The sequence below is a fragment of the Monodon monoceros genome, unplaced genomic scaffold (genome assembly GCF_005190385.1).
Source record: "Monodon monoceros isolate NGI ecotype Baffin Bay Population unplaced genomic scaffold, NGI_Narwhal_1 Super_Scaffold_7, whole genome shotgun sequence".
Classification (NCBI taxonomy): Eukaryota; Metazoa; Chordata; class Mammalia; order Artiodactyla; family Monodontidae; genus Monodon; species Monodon monoceros.
Window position 1 is genome coordinate 105,031,351 of NW_021703784.1, and position 21,937 is coordinate 105,053,287.

The window sequence follows — 21,937 nt, forward strand, 5'->3', positions numbered from 1 at the left end:
TGGCCGTGGTCACACAGCTGTTGAATAGGGAAGCCAGGGTCTGAGCTCACAGCCACCACCCTCCAGCCTCCTTAAAATGAATTCACACAGTGACTGGGAGGAAACGGCAGGGCCCACCATACTCAGCGCCATCGCGGTGGGAGTTCACTGCTCTGGCCTGGTACTCAAACCACTTGTGTGGCTGGTGACAATACAAACACCTGGGACCCCCTTTGACCCATGAGCTCCATGCGCAGGGGTGGGGTACCAGCATTGGAAAATCACGGCTCTTAAGTCGGCCCAGGTGGGCCCCAAGCTCCGATCCCCTCCTGGCTGCTCAGGAGGCCGCCTGTCTTTGCTCAGCCAGTTGTAGATTGAGCAGGGGAGGCGTTGCCCTGCACCTGCCCTCCCTGCCCAGGGAGCGGGGCCCCCAGCACACTCCAGTCCTCGGTTCCTCCAGGTGTGAAGCAAGCCTAGCACTGCCATCTTTGTGGCTTCTCCGCTCTCTTGTTGGGGGCAGGCGGCCAAACCGGAATTTCTTCCTTTGGCAAACAGAATGGATTCTCACACCCAGCACAAGAGTGGCCCCAACAGGGCCAACGGTGGGGAAAGTGTGGACCCCTACCCTGAATCCCGTGATCGGTACCCAAAGCTTTGAGGCAGGACCCAAGCATCTGATCCAAAGTTCCCTGGGCATCGCCTCTACACACCAGAAACTGAGCCCTTATCTATGGCCAGGCCCCACTGGGAGACAAACCACAAAGAAGTCTGAACAGGGAAAGTTTAAAACAGGCATATCTACTTTATCGTGCTTCGCAGATAATCACGCTTTTTACAGACTGAAGGTTTCTGGTGACCCTGCATCCAGCAAGTCTACCAGTGCCACTTTTCCAATAGCATTTGCTCACTTTGTGTCTCTGTGTCACATCTTGCCATTTCTGGCAGTACTTCAAACTTTTCTTTCTATTTGTTAACGGTGATCTGTGATCAGTGACCTGTGATGTTACCATGGTCATCGTTTTGGCATTTTTTAGCAATAAAGCTTTTTTAAATCAAGGTGTATACACTGTCTTTTAAGACAATGCTATTTCATACTTAAAAGAGTACAGAATCGTGTAAACCTAGCTTTTCTATGCACTGGGAAGCCAAAAAACTCGTGTGGTTCGCTTTATTGTGATAATCGCTTTATTGGGGTGGTCTGGAACCAAACCTGCAATACATCCCAGATATACCTGAATAAAGAATTATTAACTCGACTAGGGCATAACGTCTAAAGGGAGCTGTCAAGAATACCTGTGGGGACTTCCCTGGTGGCACAGTTGTTAAGAATCCACCTGCCAATGCAGGGGACATGGGTGTGAGCCCTGGTCCGGGAAGATCCCACGTGTCACGGAGCAACTAAGCCCGTGCGCCACAACTACTGAGCCTGCACTCTAGAGCCCACAAGCCACCACTACTGAAGCCCACGTGCCACAACTACTGAAGCCTGCGCGCCTAGAACCCATGCTCCGCAACAAGAGAAGCCACTGCAGCGAGAAGCCCGTGCACTGCAATGAAGAGTAGCCCCCACTCGCCGCAACTAGAGAAAGCCCGCGCGCAGCAATGAAGACCCAACACAGCCAAAGATAAATAAGTAAATTGAAAAAAAAACACAAAAAACCAGAATACCTACGGGTCAAGGAGTGTGCCCAAGGTAAGAAAACACATGAAGGGTGTCCCGTCCCCGAGGCTGGGGATCAGGTCTCCTTGGGGAAGGCTTGGGTGAGGCCCCCGGATGGTGTGGCCAAGTTCTCTGGGTTGCCTGGGCCAAGTCTGTACAAGAACCAGAACCAGAAGATGCCCCTACTCATGCAGCATCCCTTAGCGCCCTCTACAGACAAATGTAACGAGGTGCACGTGCAAAGGAGAGAAGTCTGAAGGGCACAGCTCACTACCGCAGAGCAGGTGATGCAGGCTGCACCTGGAGCTGAAAGGCAGTCAATTGATAACTGGCACAGCTTACGTGTCCACTTCTACTTTATTTAGCAAGAGTAAGGGCAGGACTGACCACGGGGGCTGGAAGACATCCCGTTCAGTGTCGGACTCCTGCTGTCTGGGCAGCTGGCGGCTCAGACCCCAGAGAAGAAACAGCGTCATCTGCGAGCCAGCCAGGTCATCCTCCCACCCTGGGGACACTGCACGGAGAAAGCCGGTCACTTCTGCTGGCGAGAAGGCAGTCGGTGTAAGCCCCCGGAATTCCACTCGGGACAAGTGCCGGGCTGTTTGCATTTTACAGGTGAGGACACAGAGGCTCCTGGAGTGCGGCGCGGAGATCCTGCTGCCCCAGCGGACCTGACTCCAGCTCTCCTCCCTGCCCCACTGGGGGCTCCTCCCGGGGCGGCCCTTTAGAAGATTCCGGGCAGCAGGCGGTAAGGCACGGCAGCCGTGTAGCGCTCCCAGTCACGGCCGTACTTGTTAGCACAGCGGTGCTCGTCCCGTAGGCAGCGGTGGGTCAGCAGGATGGCCATGTAGATGATGTAGAAGTAGGGCAGGAGGTGGCCGCCACCACAGGCTAGGCAGTACGCCAGGCTGCCCATCAGGTCGCCGGTGTAGTTGAAGTGGCGGGCCATGCCCCAGAAGCCGGACACCAGCAGCTTGCTGCGGTGCTTCTGCTCATTGGCCGACGTGAAGGAACACTCGATGACCCTGGGCTTCCTGCCCCAGATCACGCAGCGCCCGTCCGTGCGGCGGAAAAGGTCCTTCTGATGGTTGGCCATCCGGAAGATGTAGTAGCCCAGCAGGCCCAGCAGCAGGACGCCCAGGGAGTAGCGGGTGGGCAGCTGCACGGGGTGGTACACCAGGTACAGACCCTGCAGGGCGAGCGGGAGAGGTCAGCGGGCTGAGCGGGACCGCGGGCTCGGGAGCACGGCCTGGGTTCAAACCCCTGCTGTGCACCTGACCGGCTGCCCCCGTGCCCCGCCTCAGTTTCCTCTCCTGTAAATAGAAGCGCCTGCCTCGGAGGGTTGCTGTGGGATCAGACAAGTAAATATGCAAATTTGCATATCCACCTACCTACCCACCTAGCTACCTTCCTATCTACACATACATACATACACATGTATATCATATATAGTATACATATTATATAACAATATTACAAGTATTATTTGAATATTGTGATGGTTAATTTAATGTGTCACATTGGCTAGGCCACGGGACCCAGACGCTTGGTCAAACGTTAGTTGTTACGAAGGTATTTTTTAGATGGGATTAATGTTTCCAATTAGACTGAATGAAGCAGACCACCCTCCGCAATGTAGGTGGGCCTCGTCTAATCGGTGGAAGGCCCTAAGAATAAAAGAGTCCCTGGAATAAGAGTGAATTCCACCAGCGGACGGCCTTCAGACCCAGCTGCAATACCAACTCTTCCCTGGACCTCCAGCCTGCTGGCTGCCCTGAAGATTTTGGACTTGAATGCACCAGAGTCACGTAATCAAATAAACACACATACGTGTATGTGTGTGTGTGTGTGTGTGTGTGTGTGATCTACTGCCAATGCTTTGCATGCTTGGAAAGCGGTGTTCACAAAATCAGGGAACCAGTGAGCCTGCAACCAGCCAAGCAGAGAAATGAGTCCAGAGGGTCCGTCCAGAGGATCCAGCGTGGGGACCAGAGTCCAGAACTGGTGGCCCCAGCCCAGGGCTCTCTCCCCTCAAGCCTGCTCACTCTGCTGTGATTTTCCTGCTCTCCCAGCGATCCTGCTTCACGCTGCCACACAGGGCAGTCAGCCAGGTACCACGGGCCCCATTATCACCGCCTGCAGGACTGGCTGCAACCACTCGCCACCTGCCTGTGCACACCCTGGCCAGCCGACAAGGTCTGTCAGCATTGGTCCTCTCCACTCCTGCACGTCCTGTTTAAGGCAGGCCACCGCTAACCACTCAAGTGCCCTAGAACCTGCTCTGTCCCCCACCGCCACACCTCTTCATACCTGCTTACAGAACGGGCAGGTGGGCATCTGGCCAGGCCTCTGAAGCAGCCACCCTACACAGGAGCCCGCATGCCACGCAGAGGAAAGCAGGGCTGTTCTCTGTGAGCTGGGAGGGGTGCGGGGGGCTTCATGGTAAGGCCTCTCCCCTATCCCCCAACAGCCTCAGAACATGGCGGTGCAGGAACGAGGATGCCCAGCCCTAACAGAGGTGATGTCCGCCCTGCTTTTTCAGAGATGCTCAGGGACGAGTTCAAGGCCCCCTCCCCCGGCTGGCAGCCCTACAGAGGTGCAAACCCAGGTCCCTCGGGCTCCCCAGTTGAGGTTTCTACCCTCGACTCTGCAGCGTGTGCTGAGGCTCTCCTGGGGACCCGGCCTGATTCATTACTCGTGGGAACTTTTCCCGGAGCCTGTGCCCCCCAACCCCCAGCAACCTCTTCTCGCCTGGAACACTCCCCTCTTGTAGGCCTCCCACCCGGTGCTGGCCTCTGATCCTCCAGCCTCCAATCGGGCAAGGCTTCCTGCCACCCCCATGTCCTGTGTCCCAGCCACGCTGAACTGTCTCATGCCTTAAATGTCCCCCTCTGCCCTCTCCCCCACCCTGATATATTCCCCACTCCACCTTTCTGGAATGTTCTTACCCTCAGACTCATCATTCTGCTCTCAGCCTGGCTGTGACCCCCATCTACTGGCTGGGGGCTCCTCCTTGGCCCTCTCTCAGGGGTCAGCACCCCACTTCCTGTCCAGCTCCCCCTCCCCGCACTGGACTGCCTGTGTCAGGGACTTTCCCTGCCAGCTGTGAGCTCCAAGAGCGCAGGGCCCCCTGCATCTCCTCCACTCTTGCGTGTGCATACTCAAAGCTTAAATGCAAATGACGGAAGGAAAGAAGGCCTCTCATCCTTTCAGCCTTGAGATTTGAACACACATGAATACAAATACCCACCTCCATCCACCCAGATCCCCCAAAGCGTTTCTTTTGACCCAAAGTTTACTCCGTATCATCTTCTTCTCTCAGTCTATGGGCTGAGCTGTGTCCCCCAGATTCACATGTCGGAGTCCTGACACCCAGCATCCCAGAATGTGACTGTCTTTGGAGTTGCATGTCTTTCTTTCAAGAGGTGAGGAAGGTAAAATGCGGCCACTAGGGTGGGTCCTGATCCCACAGGACTGGTGTTCTTATAAGAGGAGGTCAGGACACAGACACACACAGAGGGACGATCCTGTGAGGACACAGGGAGGAGACGGCCGTCTACACGCCGAGGAGAGAGGCCTCAGGAGGACCAGCCCTGCCCACACCTGGGTCTCGGATTCCAGCCTCCAGACGGGGAGACAATGAACCCTGTTGTTTAAGCCGCCTGGTCCGTGGTATTTGTTACAGTGGCCTGTGCTGACTTGTACACTAAGCCTTCTCTTCTTCCTAAAACAGGGGAGCAGCCTCCCTTCTCCAGGTTCTGGCGCCACCCCACACCCCCAAAAAAAACAGACACTTGGGTGACGACAAGGCTCGGCATGTGCTCAGCTGTGTCTGCTCCGAGGGCAGCGCTGGGGGTGCCTGGGGACCTTACAGCTCAGTGCTGCTGTGCTGGGCATGCGTCACGGGGGGCTCCCTGCCCCTGCTTCTCACCTGCAACGTGTAGAGGTACGGCAGCCAGACGCAGTCCCCCCAGCCCAGGTACCACCCAAAGTGGTCGTGGCAGATGTCAATGGTTTTCAGGTACCAGGTTTCGTTCCAAAAGAAGTCCAGCACATAGATGGCCTGCAACACAGAAGCAGCCGTGTACTGACCAGAGACGCATGGGAAGGGGGCCGACCCCCATGTAAAGGTGGCAGATTACGGTCTTTTGAAAACTATCTGGCTTTCAGGCTTCCCCAGCGCCCACTGGGTGTCAGAGCTCCCACCCCGCTGGGCCACAGAGAGGCTACCTGCAGGACGTTGACCAAGACCATGGAGTTGGTCACGTGGCCATAGAGCTCCTGCTGCTTGGCTGCGAAGGACAGGTTGATGAGGGTCCAGGCGACGATCCCGGGGCGTCCATTGAAGAAGAGCTTGAAGTCAAACCACTCCCCAATTCGGGGGTTAAACTCAACGCCCATCATGTAGTTGTAAAGGAAATTGCCTGTGAATTTGCTTTAAAATACAAAGAACAGATGCGTGTAGTTAACGAGCGCATCTCACAAGTGGCCTACTCGGCTGGCACGGACGCAGGTGCTCAGCCCAGCCCGGGCACGGCAGGCCCAAGAGAGATGACCTGGGGGGAGACCTGCCGTGAACTGCAGGGATGCGGCAGGCAGAGGTCGCGTCAGCCTCCCTCTCTCCCCGCAGACTCGGTGCTTCACTCCTCGTTCACCTCTGGCCCTCGAGTTGCTTGCTCTGCTCCAAGGAAGGTGGGGAGATTGTATCTGTGCTTAAGCCTCCCTTGGGCCAGCACCCAGGGTCCTCCCTCCCCACTCCAGGCTCCCCGGAGGCACAGCACAGGTGAGCTGCCCAACTGGCTCGACTGGACAGAGATTTTATTCTGAAAGACTCACAGGGCATTCGGGTCTCCCGTGGGCAAGTGGAGTTATAAGTGATGCCAAGGTAGATGTGAAAAAAAGCACGCTGCTTAGAGCCGGGTGCCTGGCTCCAGGGCCCACACCCATCCCTTGCTGGGCAAGTTTAATGTTTCATTACCTTGGTTACCTGACCCATAGCCCTCTCCAGGAGTGATCAGAGAATCAGCCATGATAACCCATGTGGAGACCTTCATTAAGTATAACTTGCTGTACATACACAGGGATTTCTGTACTAGTCAGAGAAACATATTTTCGTGTCCATTTCCCTCAGTTAGGATAAGTAGAAAGAAGCCAAATATACAAAGTCTACAATAGGGGATGTGATTATAAAGCAGAGAAAATGATTTCCATGAGTCATAGAAGACCAGCCTCATTATTTGATAAAAGAAAATCACACAAGCTCAAAGTACCACCAACCAAACACATTTCCTAAGAGTTTTGGTGTAACAGTTAAAGGAAACATACTTTATTTTCATTTGGACCCCCAAACTAAAATGTAAGCACCCCGAGAATAAAAATCTTGTTTACACCTAAAGCCCCACTGCCTACACCTGTCTACAGGAGGAACCCAGCAAACATCTCTTGATGAATGGACGGATGTAAGGAGGCGGGGAGGGAGGGATGGGGGGATAAGTGGATGGATGGATAAGTGGATGGATGGATAAATGGATGGATGGATGAATGGGCTGGATGAATGGGTGCATGGGTGAATGGATGGATACAGGGAGACAGGAAGGGAGGGAGGGAGGGAGGGGTGGAGGAAGGGATGGGGGATGGATAGATGGGTAGGTGGTTGGATGGGGAGATGGATGGATGAATGGATGGATGGGTGGATGGGTGCACTGGTGGGTGGATGGGTGCACTGATAGGTGGATGGATGGATGAGTTGGATGGGTGGATGGATAGACAGATGGGTGGAAGGGTGGGTGGATGAATGGATGAAGAACTGGATATATGGATAGATGAAGGAGAGATGGATGCATGGTTGATAACTATCCAACCCAGGGCCCCATGAGAATGGACACCAATCAGTAAGGCTCTCCCTGGGAAGTTCTTACATTAAAGCCACTGAGAAAACAGGACTCCTCACTAAGACTGTTTCAGGCCACATTGACGTTCCAGAAAAAGAGGTGATGGATTGCCTTTGCCGCCCGACCAGAAGCTGCCTTTTCCACCCCCCTGCTCCCTGACAGCCCTACACGACACAGCTCGGCCACCAGGGATGGACTCAGCCATCTTCAACTGCATCCTCCCTAAGGCGGGAGAAGCCACCCAGACATTTGGAAAGGATGCTTCCCAGAGTCCATCAGGTTCCTTTAAGCTCCTCCTTCAAGGATTCTCAATCCTCAGGGCTCTGCAACCTCCCAGCCCAAGGTAACAGAAAAAGGCACCTACTCTCCATCTTGGGCTCGACCGGCCGCTGAGGACGTACCAGTCTCGGGCATCGGTGGGGAAGAAGTAGCCCTTGATCATGGCGAAGGTGGAGACGGCGTAGCCCAGAATGTTGGCACACCAGAGCAGCGGGATCCAGTTGTCAAAGATGATGGTGGGAGAGAAGCAGGCGAGGAGGTAGGAATTAGCAAACCAGAGGAGATGCGTGATGAGCCAGGCTTGTAGGCCGTTGATCTCATACTTGTTGACGATTCCTGCAGAGGGAAGAGGGCAGATTGGAGGCGTTCTCCCAGCTGTAACAGCTCCTGGCTCTGGCCCTGCCGCCTTTCTGGGCCTCAGCTGCCGGGGTCCCCAGACCCCAGGCTTGACAGCCAGTCGGCTGCTGCTGCAGTTCGGGCCCCTAGGGTCAAAATGCCCGAGGTACACCTCACGCTGTGAGCTGGGGACTAACCGCTCCTGCTTGCCGAGGTCCTGGAAGGGTGAGAGGGTGCAGAATGTCTGGAACCAGCCAGAGGCTGAGTCACCAGCCTGCAGTTTGCCGGAGGCTGGGGCTGAGCCACAGCAGAAGCGGACGAGCGTCCCCTAGGGTACCTGGCGGGGGACCCAGCAGCCTCCCTGAGGGACCAGGTGCTCTCTGTGTGCTGGGGTGGGGTCTCAGTGACTGCGGGGAATGAATGGGCCAGGCAGCCCCAAGGACCCCTTAACAAAAGCCCCGCCCCGCCAGGTGCCCCTGGGGGACTCGAAGTATCGCCGCCGGGGAGATGCTCCGTGAGCCCAGCTACACAGCCAGTGTGGGGCAGGGCGCGTTCCGTTCCCCGACTGACAAGGTGACTTCCCACCTCGAATCTGGGGCGGTCCCGGGGTGTGGAAATTCCCAAGCAAAGTTTTTACTTTGTCCGGGGGCAGCCTTTGGGATGGAAGCTGCACGGGGGCGGGGGTGGGGGGAGGCCCCGTGAGATGAAGGGAGGGCAGAGCTGGCACAGGTGGTGGGCAGCAGGGGCGGGGCCCAGCTTACCTGCAGGAGTCATGGCGCCCTCCTGAACGCCCCCCACGTAGCCCGGCAGAAACTTGTGGCAGAAGTCAGGCAGCAGCACGTACAGAAGCACCTGAGCCACAGAGATTTTCCGCTAAATCCCCTGTGAGCTGGGGGGGCCTGGCTGTGCTTCAACACAGCCGTGCTTTATTAACCGAGATGATAAATGGGAAGGCAGGAAGGAATGGGAGAGAGCCTACTCATAGCCAGCTATTTCTTCCAGAAGAGTCTATAGCTCCGGGAGCTCTGGCTGCAGGCTGACTGCGGGCTTTGAAGGGGGCCCTGAACAGGAAACTCATCACTACTCAGAGCGCCCAAGCCGTCTCCCCACGGGACTCGGCCACTCCCCTCGGGACAGCCCACTAGTTCACATTCTGTACGACTCACCCTTTGAAAGTGTTCGCCGAAAGTGTTCAGTGCGCTCCCAAGCTCGTGCAGCCCTCCCCAATGTCTAATTATAGAACAGTTTCACCCCCCCAAAAGGGAACCCCACACCCACAAGCAGTCACTCCCCTCGGCCCCTGCCCATCAGCCCCTGACAACCGCTAACCCACTTTCTGTCTCTATGGATTTGCCTACCCTGCACTTTTCACATAAACAGAATCAGACAGGATTTGTCCCTTCGTTGCTAATTTCTTTCACTGAGCATCATGTTCTGAAGGTCCGTCCACGCTGTAGCCTGTCAGACCTTCCTTCCTTTTCACGGCAGAACACCAGCCCACCACGTGGATGCACCACATTGTGTGTGTCCATATCTGTCGATGGACACGTGGGTTGTTTCTGCCTTTAGGCTCTACTGTGACTCTCGCTGCTCTGAATCACTTTTTACCCAAAGGGACAAAGAGACCTGAAATGAGAGGGAATCTGAAGCTCGAAAGCTGGGAATGTGGGGAGAAACAGCTAGTAGTGGTCAAAGCCTTCCTTCAGGGCAGGAAACCCCAGGGCGGGGAGGGGGTGGCATCTCACAGCACCGTTTCCCTGGAAACCTCCTGGGTTCAGATAATAAACACCACCTGCTCACCAAGTTCATGGTGCAGACAGCCTTCTGATGAACTCCTTCTGGTTGGGAGGCCAGTGGGGTCACAGCAGAGCCAAGGCTGTCCTTGGACAGGTCTGTGCAACCACCTGCTGGGGACACAGCCTTGGCTTTGCTGAGACCGAGAGCGGCCCTTTAGGATAAGCTCCCCATTGTGCGTGGGGCTTCCCTGGTGGGCCACGCCCTCACGCTTTGCCACGGGGTCCTGCTTCCTGCTCAGCAGGTCCCCGCAGGGCTGGGCACAGCCCTGAACCTCGAGGAGGCTCAGCGGAAAGCGAGTCGGACACTGAAATGCCACCAGGTGCCCTTGATCTGAAGACAGAGCTAAGTCCGTCGGGCTGCAGGTGATTCCCTGCTGGGTCCCGGGAATGAGGACGCCAGTGTGAGCCAGGACTCCACCCCTGACAAGGGGCCAGGACTGTCCCGGCAGGAGGGGACGCTCTGCAGAGGCGGAGCCCCGCCCATGGTGGCCAGAGGCCGGGAGGGCTGACCTGGAACGTGACCCATGCCACGTAGATCTGGGCCGCTTTCGTCGTCACAGGTGGCGTCTTGGCCCAGATGTCCGAGAGTCGAGCCCGCCCGGTGGCGATGTCCACCAAGGGGGCCGTCAGGGAGCAGCTGTACTGGTCGCAGGCCATGATGAAATAGTACACGATGAAGGGTGCAAACAGCAGCAGGAAGGTGACGCTTGCCAGGGAAAACCAGTCCACCTCCCTGTGGGGCGGACGGACGGTAGGAGGTCATGTGGCGCCCTCCTGACCCTCCGACCCGACGCACGGGATGCTCTGCTCCACGTGCAAAGCCGCCAGTGCTTCCCAAGAGAAGGCTGTCAGCTCGCAGCGCAAAGGCCCCCACTGCCTGGGGAAGGCACCCCACCTGCATGCTCCACTGAAGGCCGACAGACCCGTGGGCACCCCCAGAAAGCCCAGGGCCCAGGGCACGAAAGGCAGAAGGCCTTTCACAACCCAGGTGGCCAGAGGCTTCCCGTTCTGGGCCATGGGGGACATTCACCAAGTCCCCAGCACTCTATGGCTCGACAACCATGACCCCCATGTGCTACACAGTGAGGGCGGTACGAGGGCACCAGCTGTCCTTGGAATCCGTTTTTAGTTTCTTCTTCTTGTAATTCCTCGCTCTCTGAAAGGGGAAACCGCTACTAATGATAACCTTGCTGATAAAAAGAATTTTTTAAATAGGTTCACGAAATCCCAAAGGCTGGCAACCTCTCACTGAGATTCCACTTTACTTTCTAGCTGGGAAGACGGGTGAGAGCCTTACCAGGCACGGCCCCACTGCCCGTGGGTCTCAGCCTTGCTGATGCTGCCAGGACTCTCGGTTTTGGGGTCGTTGGATTGCGACTTTGCAGCCATTGGGCCCTGAGGGAAGGAGACACTGCGTTCAGATCGTCCAGTGACAAACGGACACTGCACCTCCCTGCCACCGTTCACAGGCCCCACAGGGCTGGCCTCCTTCATTCACCTATTCTTTATCTTGTCCTAGATGGGAGATTCCAGGCAGGAAAGAGATCAGTGCATCTTAGACTCACTCCTGGAACCCGCAATAACCTCCCACATGGCCCTACTTCTGCTCTTGCCTGTCTCAATTCATTTTCCAACGACAGCAGAACATCCTTCTTACTACGTGAACCCGGACGCCTGTGGCTCAGAACCCTCCCACAATGTGCTCCTTCCTCCCCTCTTCCCCACTCTCCCTTCATACCCTCTGCTCCAGGCACAAGGAGGTCTCTACCAATCCTTTTTTTTTTAAATTTTATTTATTTATTTGTTATAAGCAGGTTCTTATTAGTTATCTACTTTATACATATTAGTGTATACATGTGAATCCCAATCTCCCAGTTCATCACACCACCACCACTACCCCCACCTCCCCTGCCACTTTCCCCCCTTGGTGTCCGTACGTTTGTTCTCTACATCTGTGTCTCTATTGCTGCCTTGTAAAGTGGTTCATCTGTACCATTTTTCTAGATTTCCCTACCAATCCTTAAATGTGGTTTATCTTGTTCATGACACCTGCTACTTCTCAGCTTAGAACACGCTTTACAGGTCTCCTCATTCAGGTTTCATATAAAATGTCCCCTCCTCAGTATATGACTTTTTATTTTTCCTGGAGTTAATGGTTTCCTCACTTTTTCCATTTTCTAAGGTTCCTATGCATCTATCACTAACTTTTTTTTCTGAATGCTCTAACAGAGCTATCATACATATTAATAATTTTTCTACATACTCCCAACACAATTTATCATTTCCATTCCTCTCTCCCACCCATAGCCACTCATCTTGTACCAACATATAGGCCAACCAGTGGTCATAATATGGGGGAAGCAGTGACATCTCCACATCTAGAACAAGTTCACAATTGTCAAGGTTCAAAATATCAGGCATTAAAAAAAAGATGATCTTAAAAGCTTTCAGAAAAAAATCCAGCATTAAGAGTCACGCTAGCAGCAAGCTGGATTCTAGAAAACAAGGGTGGAAAACTCAAAATTCTGACGGAAACTTATTTCAACCTACAATTCTATTCCCAGGTTAACTATTATTCAGAGAAGACACAGGATCCAAGAAAGCTGCTAAAGAAATGCCCAGTGAAAGGACAAGAGGAAGTCCCCAGATAACAGCTGTGCAGTGGACCAGACAGTAACCAATCCACACCGGTACCAGATGAATGGCTACGGGGTTGAGGGAGGAATGGAAATGACACATTTTGTTGTGTTCGAGTGTGTAGAAAAATCATTGATATGTATGATGGCTCTGTTAAAACATGCAGAAAAAAAATTAGTGATAGATACATAGAAACCTGAGTATATGGAAAAAGTGAGGCAACCATTAACTCCAGAAAGATTAAAAAGCCATACAAAGGGGGAAAAAAGCCCAAACCATAATGATAGTACATTACTTGGCTTAACAGTAAATAATAATAACTTTGCCAGAACCACATAAACTCTGATTACTGACTGACTACTAGATGTATAGAAGGAAACGTGTAAAACTGGGAGTGCTGAAAGGAAATGGTTTAGATAGAAGCAGGTGAAAACCACACAAAAGTAGCTAAGAGAATGAAAAGTATTCGCTTCTGGGAAGTGAGGCTATGAGATGAGTCACGGAACTGTTCACTTTGTATATAAGCCTCTTAACACTGATTTTATTCTAAATGGGAACATGAATTACTTTAATACAACTGTGTGTTCATTTACAATTTTTCAGTAATGAAAACTGCAGCCACATCACTTAAGTTAATTTACACAGGTTAGTTTATGGAGCATCTGTGATGTACAAGGCAGGCTGAAGAGTTCTTTATGGGCGGGGACCACCCATCTTTACAGCCCCAAAACACAGAATACCGAGCCTGGTACATAGCAGCTACTCTGATCTAACGTGCTGGAAAGTTGCAAAAGGGCCAGAAATGTACAGGTTGAGAGCTAAATGTGGAAAGCCAAAAGGAAGAAGCGTATCTTCTAGGGATTAAAACAAGCCCAAATAATTATTCTGAGCTTATAATAGCGTTCATTCACCCCTCTGTCATAAGCACTGAATTTTTAATAAAGGTGTAAGTAACATCCTTGGCAGTAGATGGCTGAAAATAGGGCACAGGGTGGTATTCTGGATGTAATTTATTGTTTTGCTAAGAGTCAGACGAGAATTGATACCAGGAGCTGATGGACCAGCTGCCTTTACTTTTCCAAAGCTGAAAAGTCACTGCCTTTGCCCAGGAGCAGCAGTGCTGAGATGGGCTTACCTCCAACCTGTTACCAAGCGGTTTCATGGCAGAACGCAGGTTTTCCTTCTCAAACTGCCCCCTTTCAAGTCGCTAGATTCCCACGCTCCACAAGGCCTGCTTGATCCTTTTCAACCCGCTGAACAAAGTCCTGCAGGGGACACGAAGAGACTCAGGGGAACAAAGGGAGATAAGGACCCAGATGGTATTTTCTCGAGGCCCACCGCTGGGACCAAGTGAAAGGCGCAAGCTCAGCGCCTAGGGGTTCTAAAGCGCAAGAGGCCCCCACGGGTGGGGATCCCCCAGGAGAAGGCAATCTTATCACGCAGCTTCTCTGCCTGGCACCCACACCATCTGCCGAAGAGTGAGCACTGATTAACAACGGGCAGAGCTGGATGGAGGGCTTCATGGAGGAGTTGTCTTGCAGATGAGCCTTAACACGGCAGACACAGAGCTGGTGAACAGCAACGAGCCAAAGCTGGCTTCTTTGCAGACTCACACCGGGCAGCGCACGTGCCTCTGAACCGTTTCTACAAGATCGACCCGGATCAAGCCCCGCTAGAGCCTGCACATTCCCACCGCACGTTCTAGGAGCCAGTGAGATCCCAAGAATACAGGGCATCACTGACAGTAATCTGGGCTCGGAGGCTGGTTCTCAGCAGACTTACTGGACCTGTGACCTTCCTGAGTGTCTTGGGGCATCAAAGCCCCCCCCCCCACACACACAAACACACACGAGGTTCTGCACTTGTTGTTAAAGCTGGATAAAGGAGGTTTCGTGTCCACACCCAGGAAGGAACCAGGGAAATGCCTGGGGGCTTTCTGGCACCCTGGTCAGCTCCCTGGGCCGGATTTTGAGTTCCACAGGCCAAAGATAAAGGGATGTTTCTCCTGAGGGTTTGGGATGATGTAGTGTAAGCGCCTGACAGTAAGCATCCATGTCAAAAGCCATCCACCTTGAATAAACACATAGCCACCAGCAGAACCACCAGATAAGGACCGAGGCGTCCCCCAACCCACCAAGGGCCCTCATTCAGGAAGTCCGGGGTAACCTAGCGACTGACAGCTTGAGTAACCGCGCTGCTCCCTTCCCACACCCTAATTCCTGTTCCTATGCTTTAAATTCACCAATAAAGAGTGACCCCCCGAAACCCTAGACACCCCGCCCTCACGCCCTCATAAAGGCAGCGTCCAGCCCCACACCCACACCCTCTTCCTACCCACAATCTGGCTGCGTGTACCCACAGGACCTGTGAGCAATAAATCTCGTTCCTCAACATTCCATGATGGTTTTTGCTGAAGGCGTCCTGCAATCATAGTGAGAACCTCAAGGGCCAGTCTGGCCACTACGTGGCCCCGGCGGGGGAGACGTCTGTGGGCTCCTCACAGCAAAGCAGTCCAGGTGAGTGCCTCCAATGTTCTGTAGCCGAGGACATCACCATCGACAGCTCGGGGTGCACACAACAGAAGGCTTAAGCCCCGTGGCAGTTCTTTCGGCACCTTGAGGGTTTGGTATTTGGAGATGCATCAGAGACCCAGGACCATGGCAGGGATGGGATGGCATGGTGAACCCCCAGGAGGTCCAGATGTCACCCTCAAGGCTGCAAGTTCTCCGCTAGGCTTGGTTTCCTCACCCGCAAAGTAACTTACTCTGTCGGGTAAATGAGGTCACGGGGCCAAGTGCTCAGAGCCCCACCCAAGCCCCATCAGAGTCCGCCCCAGAGAGTCGGCTACTGCCGACACCGCCACCAGCACCACCCAGGCCTCAGGAAGGCTCAGCGGGGCTCACACAGGACATCAGGGTGACGTTTGGCCTGTCAGAGGTCTAAGGGGGATGCACCTGTAAGGCCCAACCCCAGAGGGTTCTGTTACCCACTGCACAGCTCATCACTCCTCAATGTAGTGGTTTAAAACAACAATCTTTCGGGACTTCCCTGGCGGTCCAGCGGTTAGGACTCCATGCTTTCACTGCTAAGGGCACAGGTTCAATCCCCAGTCAGGGAACTAAGATCCCACAAGCTGAGGGGTGCGGTCAAAACAAAACAAACAAACAGTCTTTCGTCCTTTGTTCCCATGGGTTGGGAATCTGGGGAGGCTGGCTAAGTAGCTATGGCCTGGGGTGTCCCGGAGCGGCGGTTCATCACGTGCTTGCTCGGTGTGGGCTAGCTTGGGCTTCCTCCCAGCATGGCGGACTCAAGGCAGTGGGAGGAGGTGCCCGAGCTGCCTTTTCTGCCCCGCGTCAGCCCAGCACATTCATCTGGCTACACTGAGTCACAAGCCCACCAGCTTTCAAGGGGAGGGGAAGCAGGCTCTGACTCCGGATGGGGAAGCCGCAGGGTATTAAAAGAACATGAGATACCGGATGATACAACCTATCATAGGTGGCGACTGTTTATTGAGCATCTACCAAGCTCCAAGCACCCATTAGCTCATAGAATTCCCACCCCAATCCTGGAGAGTTACCGTCATTAGGCCCATTTTACGGATGAGGGGGCTGAGGCGAGGAAAGCGGAACAAGTTGCTAGCACAGACCTACAGGGATGGAGCTGGGTCTGCGGGCACGCCACCCTCTGTGACACACTTGGGAGGCTGTGGAGTAAAATTCAGAGTAGTGATGACGAGAGCCAATCTTTCTGAGTGCTGCGCCAGGTACTACCCTAACATACATACAGAAACATTTAGTTGGAATGTTACGGAACAGCAGGGCTTCTGTTTTGGAAATTTGTTAGTCCAAGGAGTGGTAGACACTGAAAAATACAGACATGCCCCAACTTGGACTTAAAGGAATGATACAATTCAGAACCGGTGAGAGCTGGGCAGCTGCTCTCCTGGTGGGAGAACAGTTTCAGAGGCCAGGTAGACCTTCAGGTTGACCCAGCATTTACTTGTACGAATTTATCCTGGGACACATACAGATGGCTGTGTAAACCCACAGGTGAGAGAAACACTGACACACCGGTGCAGGGGAATACTCACCAACTGTTAAAAAGAATGAGCTTAACGTGGAAAAAAGTTCCCTGGTATGTTACAGCACAAGGGCAAGCCGCAAGACGATCTATCACTAAAAAGCTATTCAAAAAGCCATATACCCAAACCCTCAGTAGTGTGGGACATCCACGTGGGCTTTCCCCCCCGTCCCGCCTTTTCCTAGTTTTTCTAGTGGACACTTGTATAATAAAAGAATTTAACAACGATGAAATGAGTTGTTGTAACAGCTCTTGGAGTCCTCATAGCCACAATTCTGGAAACATCTGCGGCTCCCTCCGTGGTCAGGGAGGTCATCTGCTCTCAAGGCATAGCGGAGTGATTTCGGGGGTCATTCTTGCGTTTACCTGCAGCTTTTTTGCATCCCCCCCCCTCCGGGCCCTCTGCCGATGGTGTGGTCACTCCCTCAACTGGCACATGCAATTCACAAGCCTCAATTGACAAATGCAGAGGCTGCTCTTGGCACTGGACAGCTCTGGCCTGGCTTCTCTGGGGAGGGTTGAGGTCCTGGCTGGGGCACGGCAACCTGCTCCTGGGGCGCTTCTGAGGCCTCCAGAAATACATGTGAGCCCTGGAAGGAAATTCCAGAAATGCTGACCTCTAATTCGAAAGGGTAAACTGCAGCTTTGACTACAGATACAGGGTTTCTGTGTTTTGAAAGTTGCAAAATATACGCTCACTGTAACACCATCACTGCAACAGAAGTTTGAAAGTCAGACAACAAATCCCCTCAATCCAGCCTCTGGAGTCACTGAATTTTGCTGTGTATTCTCCGGATTGTCTCACGAGCTACTTGTCACACGATACACACCCACTCTCCCTCCTTTTTTTCCCCCAAAATTCGTTTACCTCTAAATTCTTTTGTAAGTTTGCTTCTTCACTTTCTCTGATCTTAGAAAGCAGCTTTCGACTAGGTAGATCTTCTACATAAATAGGTAGATCTGCTGCATAAATCTGCCACTTTTTTTTTTAGCAGCAGTAGTTACGTAAAAGGATTTTGTGGGAAGTTTTCCAAGAATTAATTGTGCATGGTTATTTCTGGGTTTCTGCCTGGCAAACCGTCCTGGTTTTTGAGTGGCGAGTGTCATGCAGGTGGGGTAACTCCATCCTCCTCAGGCCTGTTCCTGCCGCCTTCCTGGGGACCTTCAAGGTGCCTGGGGCTGCTCAACCACCACCTGGCCTCTGCAAACCCCAAGCTTCTCAGCTTCTCATCCCCACCCCCACCCTCCTACTAAATGCAGGCATTGCCGACGGGGCTATTCCCCCCAAACCAAAGTCATGTCGCCGGTGTCTCTGGGTTTGAACCCCGGCTCTGCCGCTAAGTGCATGACTCTACATGTCACTTCACCTCTCGCGAGCCTCAGTCCCCTCATCTGTAAGATGGGGGCGATGCCAAGTACACACAGGTTGTTCTGAGAATTAAGGTCAAAGCACCCAGCCCAGTGCCGGACACTCAGGAGACACCCAGTAAATGGCAGGTCTCACACACCACTTTTGATAAACACGATTCCTCATTTCCAACTTTCCTGTCTCCTTTCTTTACCTTTTGTCGGAAATCTCACCAGACCAATTCCTACCCTTAAAAACCTTTTTCATAAAATTATAAAATGTCCAGGAAAGGGGCAATACGTCATTATTTAAGTTAGTCGGGAAGGCTGGAAAAGAAAAGAGGGAGCGTTTGGTCTTTTGTGAGCACTCCCTGCCCTGCCCGCCGTGCATCGGCCCCCCCCCCCCCCCCCCCATTAATCTATTCCTAGTAAAGCAATTCAGAGTCTCCTGCTACCTGCTCCCACCTTCTCGGTGAGCAAAGACAAATTATCCGCGTTTCCTCAACAGAAAACTGCATCCGCTCACGCGGGGCACCCGAGGAAGGAACCGGCCCACCCGGCCCAGGAAGCACCCACCTGGCTCCGCCCCGCCCCGGCTCCTCCGGGATCTCCCGACCACCGGGGGACGGAGCATCTCCGAAAGGCCGTCTTCGGGTGGCCAACCTGCGCCCCTAGATCTCCGGCCTCTGTTCACCTGCACGCACGCACCCCTGCCCACCTGAGCACGCATCTCCTCCTCGCCAGAGCACTAGCCCCCCTCCACGCTCCTGCGCGCACCCATCCCACCCCTGACCTGCGCACGCCCCCGGATCTGCTCGCCCCCCGCTCCCCTGCGCGCGTCTCACACTTGCGCAGCTGGCCCACTTACCTGAGCGCCAGTCTCCGCGTCCGGCTCCGCACCCGCTCCTACTCGCGCGCTCCAAGCCGGTCGTCCCAAGATGTGGCGTAATGGCAGACGACCAATCGGAGACGGGCCCTGTGAGGCCCGGCGCCCTCGCGCCCCGCGATTGGCCGCGGCGCCTCGCCCCACCCCCTGAGCTGACTCCGGGCCACCGCGCGCTCCATTCGGCAGCCGCTGGACGCGAGATTGACGGCTGAGGGCCAGTCCCGCGCACAGCCTCCCTAAGGGCCGGGGAGCCCCGCCCAGGCTGGGGGGGTGGGGAGGGGGGTTCGCCCCCACCGGTGGTCGTGGGCAAGCGGCTTAGATCCCCAGCCTCAGTTTCCTCTTCTGCCAATGGGGCTTCAAAGGCGCGCAGCCCACGCTGAGCCTGTGGTGTACAGATTGCCGGGTCCACAACAACCCACAAAACAGACCAAAATCCCTGCTCTTGGGGCGCACGCGCGGTAGTGGTGGTGCGTAATCAATAAACAATCGGGCAGGCGTATAGGGTGTCAGATGGTGGAAAGTGGTGTGGAGAAGATCAAAGCAGGTTGTGTGGGTAGCAGTTTTATTCAGGGGTGTCAGGGAGAGCCCGCCGCTAGGAGGCCACCACTGGCCTTCCCCAGGAAGGGACCGGGAGGTGGAGTTTAGGGTGCGCTCACAGTGTGCAGGGCTGGGTGGAGAGAGAAGCTGAGTGGGGATGCGAGCAGCAGCTTAGGTCAACCACGTGGGGAAGCCCCCTAATAAGACAGCCCCTCAGAGTTGTCCCCTGGGCAGTGATAAGAGAAATGTTCACAGGTCAAGGTGTGAGGGAGTCATTCCGGCTTGTACGTGGTTCACCCTGAACTTCAGGCTCACCAAAACAGCCTGTTTGTGGCCTATTAAATGTGCGGTGTACACCTGCTTTAACCATTAAAGAAAAGAATGCGTTTAAAAAATCAAAAGGGAGTGACTATGGTTCAGGCATTTGAAATGGATCTGGGTGGCCTTTGTGGACATGGTTTCAGGCATGTTCCTACATGACTGAGAACTTGAATTTTCTGGACTGTGTCAGCCTCAAGGACACCACCAGCTGTTCTCAGAACAATAGCTGCTGGCTGCCCGCCGTAACCTTGAAAGGCTCAAGGTCTCCTCTTCTAACTATGCAACCATGTTGGACCCCAACCAATCCTTGCTTAACAAGCGCTCTTACTTCTTGCCAACTGCAATTTCAATTCTTAACAAGCAACTTTTCTCATTTTGGGGGGTTTTGCCTTTAGAAGCCTCTCCCATTTTGTAGTTTTAATCGCTTCTTTTTTTTTTTTTTTTTTGCGGTACGCAGGCCTCTCACTGTTGTGGCCTCCACCGTTGCGGAGCACAGGCTCCGGACGCGCAGGCCCAGCGGCCATGGCTCATGGGCCCAGCCGCTCCGTGGCATGTGGGATCTTCCCGGACCGGGGCACGAACCCGTGTCCCCAGCATCGGCAGGCGGACTCCCAACCACTGCGCCACCAGGGAAGCCCTTAATCGCTTCTTGAATCAGCGTCTCCTGGGCTCTAATCCTCAGTTTGCCTCAAATAACACTCTTCTATTCCTCTTATAGGTTGGTTTATTGATTATTTCTGTGGACAGCAGGAATGGCCAAGCCTCCTTCATATACCCCTGCCCTAGCAAGGGCATGACCTTGGGTTGGGCAGCTGTGCAACCCAGGCAGCCCCTGGAGGGGAGGCGAGCTGAAGGTGTCTGCTGCTGACCCCAACTTCCAACATCTGGGGCATCGGCTTACTGGCAGAGGGATCTGGATGGCCATCTCTGTGTCCCTCACAGAGACATGTTTTTCCTCTGTAGTCTTTTATTTTGAAAATGTCCAACATGCAAACCAGTTGAATAAATAGTAAAGTGAACACCCGCATACTTAGATTCAGCAGCCAACAGTTTGCCGTATTTAATTTCTCTCTTTCTCTCTCTCTCTCTCTCTCTCTCTCTCTCTCTCTCGCTCGCTCGCTGTGTAGGTGTGTGTATCCCCTCCTTTCCCCCCCTCCCCGAACCACTAATTAGCTACAGATGATACCTCCCTCCTGAATATTTCAGTATCCATCTCCTAAAAACAAGGACATTCTTCTACTTTACCAAAATAGAATGAGCACACGCTGGAAATTTAATATCCATTCAATGTTATTGTCTAATATATTACCCATATTCAGCTCCCTGCAGTTGTCCAAATCATGTTGTTTGTTGCTCATTTAAAAAAGCCCAGGATCCAGTCGGGGAACCACACTGTGCATTTAGCTCCTTAGCCTGCTTTCATCTACACCACTGCCCCAGCAGTGCTTTCTAGTTTGTTTTATTGTTTCTTTTCCGTCCTTGACGATTTTGAAGAGTCAAAGCTGGCTTTTCACAGCAAGTCTCTTGATTGGGTTTGGCTGTTGTCCTTGCTTTTAGGTTATGCATTGTGGGGCAGGATGATATACTACCCAGATGTCGTATCTTCATGCATCCTAGCAGGAGGCAACATGATGTCACTTTGTCCCTTTGTTGATGGTAAGTTTGATCGTGTGGTTCAGGTGGTATCTGCCAAAAGTCTCCATTTTTCCTTTCATGATTAACGCGTAAGCTGTGGAGTGATACTTTGAAACTGTAAATACACTGCTCACAAATAACCCTCAGTCCAATTATCTAGCATTTAATGATGACTCTTGCCTGAACCAAACTTCTTGATGCAAAAAGGGTGATCTAACTTCCTCAACCTTTCAAATTTATTTGTTGGTATTTTTCTGTAAAGAATTTCCCTCTCTTAATTTTTTGTCAGAATGGACTAATAGATTTTTTGCTCATTGAGTTACGATCCTGTACTGTCATTTACTTTTTTCTAAAGTTCCCATATTGTCCCATACTTGGCCAGTGGGAACCCCTCCAAACTGATTCTTTCTTTTCAAATAACATGTTCCCATCATTTTTGGAGAACGTGCTTATTTTCTGCTCCAACCAGACATTGGCGGATTTGCTCCTTCCCTGCCCAAGGCCTAGAATCAGCCAGGGTTGGCAGGAGATATTTGAGCATACTGGAAAGAAC

At 53.3% G+C, this 21,937-nt stretch overlaps 1 protein-coding gene across 1 annotated transcript; it reads right to left on the bottom strand.

The window, feature by feature from the left end:
- Window positions 1-1,549: 1,549 nt before the first annotated feature.
- On the bottom strand, window positions 1,550-18,933 carry DHCR7 (7-dehydrocholesterol reductase). Its single transcript, XM_029209331.1, has 9 exons — window positions 18,874-18,933; window positions 13,714-13,843; window positions 11,239-11,336; window positions 10,452-10,674; window positions 8,907-8,997; window positions 7,932-8,145; window positions 5,870-6,074; window positions 5,571-5,702; window positions 1,550-2,828 (listed from the first exon to the last, which is right to left on the bottom strand). Exons 2-9 carry the CDS (start codon window positions 13,738-13,740, stop codon window positions 2,364-2,366), a joined length of 1,455 nt encoding a protein of 484 aa, XP_029065164.1. The 5' UTR covers window positions 13,741-13,843; window positions 18,874-18,933; the 3' UTR covers window positions 1,550-2,363.
- Between the last annotated feature and the right edge of the window lie 3,004 nt (window positions 18,934-21,937).

Bases quoted from the DNA above. Each gene is read 5' to 3' on its own strand.
- DHCR7 (XM_029209331.1), bottom strand. From the start codon at position 13,740: ATGAAACCGCTTGGTAACAGGTTGGAG. The intron at 10,675-11,238 runs GTAAGGCTCTCA...TCCGCCCCACAG, and splicing joins GGGCAGTGGGGCCGTGCCTG to GGAGGTGGACTGGTTTTCCC. The intron at 5,703-5,869 runs GTAGCCTCTCTG...TCTGTGTTGCAG, and splicing joins TCTTGGTCAACGTCCTGCAG to GCCATCTATGTGCTGGACTT.